General features: G+C 34.3%; 1 protein-coding gene across 1 annotated transcript; it reads right to left on the bottom strand.

Annotated features, from left to right (window-relative positions):
* Positions 1-1,763: 1,763 nt before the first annotated feature.
* Positions 1,764-2,633, bottom strand: LOC113279775 (protein pxr-1-like). The gene is made up of 4 exons (XM_026528441.1): positions 2,462-2,633; positions 2,188-2,298; positions 1,984-2,096; positions 1,764-1,889 (listed from the first exon to the last, which is right to left on the bottom strand). Exons 1-4 carry the CDS (start codon positions 2,631-2,633, stop codon positions 1,764-1,766), a joined length of 522 nt encoding a protein of 173 aa, XP_026384226.1.
* Positions 2,634-6,000: the final 3,367 nt, after the last annotated feature.

The raw sequence follows: 6,000 nt of genomic DNA, 5'->3' as shown, positions 1-6,000 counted from the left end.
ACCAAATATAACAACATTTTTTATATGCATAACATGTGATGCAGATGTTTTAAACAATGCATAACTAACCATGCATTAAACGTTTGAGCTGCATAACATATTATGCACTCATATTTCACAATCCTGCTTTAACACTGTCATTTTTAAATAATGCATAACTGGTTATGCATTCACAATCGCATACGCGTAAGATGGTATGCAGTTATTTATAAAGGTTCATAACATATTATGCACTCATATTTCACAACCCTGCTTAACACTTCATTTTTAAATAATGCATGACTGGTTATGCATTCACAATTGTATATGCATAATATGTTACGCAATTATTTACAAAGGTTCATAAACATTAAATAATGCATAACTGGTTATGCATTCACAATTGTATATGCATTAGATGTTATGCAATTATTTATAAAGGTTCATAAACAAATGCCTGTAAGTCTGTAATATGCTTCTTGATCATTGCTTTCTTCATTGCTGCAAAGTCCCACCTCCCAGCTCTTGGTGTAGTAGCACTGTCACTGACCTTGATGTTGGATGCCAACTCAGCTATGTTAGATTTCTCAGCCAACCAAAGCCGCAAAAAACAAAAACTAATATATAAGATATTATATAGATTTAGATTTATTGAAAGGGATTAAGTAAAAAAAAAAACCCAACTCACAAGAGAATATATAGTGCAACCAGGGCAATTCCTGATCTGAAGATTCTTTTCTTTCACAGTTTTGATGTCGTTCATCAGTTGTTCGTGAATCAAATCAGGAAATGATACAGAGTCCATGGTTTGCAAATTCTTCACCAAACCAACATATTTGACGTCCAAATTGTCTCACATTGACCCACAAAAGAACAAGACGACTAGCATATAGAGGAAGACAAGGCAGACAACTTCCTCTTCACAACCTTTCTTATCAAGTTTTTCCAACACCAGCCTTTGAATATCGTCTACCCACACCTTTGTTACCCGTGCTTTGGGATCTGTACTCACTTTACCTGCAGCTGTGTTGAGTGGAAATTGCTTGACCAAGGTAAGTGACTGAGTCGGCTCTACCTCTTCCTTTGAAGTCAGTTCTTCCTCTATCTCCTTGGACTCTTGGAATCAGAAAAGTAGCAGAAAGCTCACTGGCCGTTGACGGTATACACTTGTTTTTAGATACCTTGAATGAATGCTGACTCAAATCATCATGGTTATATGATAAAAAGACCTCATCCATCAGCTGACTTCTCTTACCATCAAACAATGTCATGTCCGCAGTAGATACCCACTTATAGAATTTCCCAAATGGACCTACATTCATCATACTAGCCTGCGTTGGAGTAAAACCACCTCTTTCTTTTATTTTTGTGAACAAGGTACCTACCCTTATTAATCCTGCTCTATAAGTACCTTTCTGAGTTGCAGGTTTGGTTTTAGGTTTAACTGCATAAATAAAAGAGCAAAAAAGTTGCATTTTACTAAGTTAGATTCGCTATTTTGACTGCATAACCTCCTATGCCTCTTATTCATGCATATGCATAAATTGTTATGCACATTTTTTGCCATGCATAACCTATAATGCACTACTTCTTAAAATGTATTTTTTTGCAGATTTATTATGTTGCATAACCTATGATGACTTGTTATGCACACCCAGTTGTCTGCATAACCTATTATGCACTTTTTAAAAGAAGCATTATGTGTTTTAGAAGCTGTTAACTACAAAACTAGCAGGCAAATAATGATCACCTGGTTTATAGACGACACATTGCTGACCAAGTTCTTATTCTTCTTCATCTTCTTCTTCACTTTCAGAGCTTTCAATTTGCTTCTCCTTCTTCTTCCTTTTCACATCTTCTGATTGTTTGGGTTCACATATTTTTCTTTTCTTTTGCTTATCAACAGCTTGCTTGGCAGAAACAGACCAAATCAACATTGAAAAAAATCAATCACACTAAACAAACAATATATCACACAAATAGGAAATCACAAGAAAATCTTACCAGCTTCCTTTGGTGCAGCTTTCTCAAAATCAAAACTTCCTTTGGTGCAGCTTTCTCTGCTTTCTTTTTTCTTTTAGTAGTTTTATGATGATCCTCAGCTTGCCGATCAGAAACTAAGAGCAAACAAGAACAAAATCATGCATAATTAGGTTTGATCAAGTTATGTTCAGAAACATGAAAGATGTGGGAAAGTTAAGTTCTCACCAGCTTCATTTTTAGTCTTTGTTTTCTTTTCTGCTTCAGGCTTAGGTGAACTAGGTGATACCTGATCTTTCAATCTCCGCAACTTCCTTGATGGTGCGGTTGCTTCAGGATCTAGACAAAAAATTGTTATTCATATAAGGTTATGCAGTAACTTTGGTAAGCATAACCTGTCATGCATCTGCATAACAAGTTATGCACATTTATTTTATTATGCATTACATGTTATTCAGATTTTGTTTGTTGCATACACACATGAAGGAATGTAAATGCATACCAAAGACTTTCTTTTTATTCTTCGTAGCGTCGTGCTTTACGTTGGTTCTAGTCTCCTTTTGTTGTTGGTCAACATCATTTTCCCCTTTTCCATCTTCTAGGTTATCATCATTAGCAGGTAAAAATGATGTTATGCAGAAGTAACTTGTTATGCAGCTCAAAACTAATTGCATAATATGTAATGCAGAAGTAATAATATGGGCATAACCTGTAATAATATGGGAATAACCTGTAATAATATGGTTATGCAGAAGTAATAATATGATTTGCAGGTTTCTTTGGTAAGCATAACATGTCATGCGGCTGCATAACAAGTTATGTACATTTATTTTATCTGCATAACTTGTTATTTTTGACAGTTATTTATGCATAATATGCATAACTTGTTATTTATGCATCTGCATAACAGGTTATGCACAATTATTTTATTCTGAATAACATGTTATTCAGATGTTTTTTGTTTGGATAACATGTTATGCAAACATGAATCACATATGAACTAGTGAAGATGCATATCAAACACTTTCTTTCTCTTCACAAATTTTTTCTTTTCCTTCATTTGCATTTCCTTCAGTGGTTGGTCACTATCACTTTCTCCTTTTTCATCTTCAACATCATCAGGTAAAATTGATGTTAAAATCAAGACTGGGTAAGTTGCATAAGAAATCAAAGACTGGGTAACTTATAGAGCATAAGAAATTATGGGTAAACATATTTAGGATGAAAATCTCACCAGAAGCACTTTTCTTCTTAGATTTGTTCTTCTTTTTTTCCGGATTTCCGGCTTCTGGTACAACGAAATTAAAATTAAATAAAAAATAATCAAACACTAACAAATGAAGAAGATGATAAATCTCACCATTTTTTTTTCTGTTTCTTCGACTTGATTTGGTCTTCTTCGTCTTTTAGGTCATCAACATCAAGAACAAAAACTAAAATCGAAGAAAAAAAAACAAATCTACTGAATGCATGCATGAATACCATGATTTAAACTAGTTTTCATACCTGATTTCTTCTTTTTTGATTTCTGAAGACGAGTTTTTGTTGGTGTTTCATCCATTTTTGACGAACTGAATTCTAGGGTTGAACTGTAAGTAGTTTCTAGGGCTTTTTTGATTTTGATTTCTAGGGTTTAATCAACTTCAATCATCGATTTTAAATGATTGAATGGAGGAATAGGGAAAGAAATTTTTTGCAGACCGGTTAGAGAGATTAATGGAGGAATAGGAAAAGAAACTGGCGGAGAGGAAAAGTAATAACAGGTGAAAATAATAAATGGAGTGACCGTTTTCGGGAGTGAATGAACTGCCAAAAACCGCTGAAGGGTAATGGAGTCAGTCCGCACCTTTTAAATATTTTTAAATAAATCTGGGTGCGACTGTAGGGCCTGTCGGTAAGAAATTTTTTTTTACAGGGCCTGCGCCTAATTTTCCCGTTTCAATTTGACTCGGACGTCTCAAATTAAAACGCTCGGCTCAATCTAAGACGGGATGGGCTGACTCCTAAATTTGGGCTTTACCCATCCCATTTACCTAATTGCCAAGAGATCTTTACTATTTAGTCCAGAAAACGCGACCCGGATTACTGGCTGGTCCAGCGGGATATAACAATTAATGGCTAGTCCAATAAAGTTTAAAAACATGTTATTTTACCTATATGTCCTGGACCACGTGATGTGTACAGTTTCCGTCCGTTTTCTTTTCATTTTTTTTTTCCAGTTGCATTCTCTATCTCTTCTGCAACCTAACTCTCAATTGAAAAACGCAAATTGTTTCGTCTTTCTTCACATTCAGAAAACTGTTCCCGTCTCTCTTCTGCAACCTAACTCAATTAATCACCATTATCAGAAAAAGATCGAAAAATCACCATTATCAGAAACGGAAACTGCTTTTTCTTTCAGTATCTGACCTAATTTTCATTAAATTCAATTGAAGAAGAAATGGGTACAAGTAGAAAAATTAAGAGGACGATTACAGAAGAAATTACTGAAGTATCTCCATCACCAGTGAAAAGAAGAAAGAAATCTGACGATGATTCACCAACAGAAGCGTCCCCTGCTTCTAAATCTCCTACATTATTGAAAAAAAGAAGCAAATCTGTCGATGATTCAGCAACAAAAACCTCCCATACTGCTAAATCTCGTACACCAGTGAAAAGAAGAAGGAAGTCTACCGATGATTCACCAACAGGAACCTCCCCTACTGCTAAATCTCCTACACTATTGAAAAGAAGAAGCAAATATGACGATGATTCAGCAACAGAAACCTCCCCTACTGCTAAATCTCGTACACCAGTGAAAAGAAGAAGGAATTCTACCGATGATTCACCAACAGGAACCTCCCCTACTGCTAAATCTCCAACAACAAGAAGTATGAGCAAGGTTCCTCAGGAAAAAGGTAAATCAAATCAAAAAAAAAGCCAAATATGTACTTCATATTGACATGCAATATTCCCAAAACCTAAAATATGTACTGTTACATATTGAAATGTAGTGTTGTTTAACTAATACATACTAAAATTTAGTATGTCAATTTATATGTGTACTACATATCAATATGTTGTCTGCAATTTGTACTTCATTTTTACAAGTTATATGTTGTACCATACTGATATGTAATGTGTACAAAACTTTTGGTTTACAAAAACAGCAAAAACCAAGGGAAAGAAAGCAGATGATGCTCCTGAAGCAAAAAGAAAAATAAAAACAGCAGCGGCAACTACTAAAGCAAAAGGAAAAAAAGTGACAAAGGCTGCTACTCCTTCACCACCAGCAAAGGGGAACAAAATAAAACAAAATAATGCATAATGTCTTATGCAGCTAAAACAAAATAATGCATAATGTCTTATGCATCTAAAAAAAACTGATGCATAACCAGAAAAGTGAGAAAAGTAATGCATAAGACATTATGCAGCTAAAACAAAATGATGCATAATGTCTTATGCATCTAAAAAAAACTGACGCATAACCAGAAAAGTGAAAAAAAGTAATGCATAAGACATTATGCAGCTAAAACAAAAATAATGTGTAATGTATTATGCATCTAAAAAAAATTAATGCATAACCAGAAAAGTGAAAAAAAAGTAATGCATAAGACATTATGCAGCTAAAACAAAATAATGCATAATGTCTTATGCACTAAACAAAATGATGCAGAAGACATTATGCACGTGCATAAAAATCCATAAATCAGAAAAGTGAAAAAAGTAATGCATAAGACAATATGCAGCTAAAACAAAATAATGCATAATGTCTTATGCATCTAAAAAAACTGATGCATAACCAGAAAAAGTGAGAAATACATACCTGACACAAAATCATTCTTCAGAAAGTTCATACTGTCGGATAAGATTGCATGCAAAGTTCATACTGTCGGTGAGTCAACCAGCTCCACATATTACAGATGCAAAATTTCAAATCCTCTAAAGTTGAAAACGATGTAACCTCATATGCAAAATGATATTGCTTATGGTATACATGAGAATATATGGAGAAGTCTGGTTTGGGAGCAACGTCAGACATGTTAACCCTGTAAATGATCA

This window comes from Papaver somniferum, chromosome 5, assembly GCF_003573695.1.
Source record: "Papaver somniferum cultivar HN1 chromosome 5, ASM357369v1, whole genome shotgun sequence".
NCBI lineage: Eukaryota > Viridiplantae > Streptophyta > Magnoliopsida > Ranunculales > Papaveraceae > Papaver > Papaver somniferum.
This window is presented reverse-complemented; position numbering and strand designations above follow the sequence as displayed.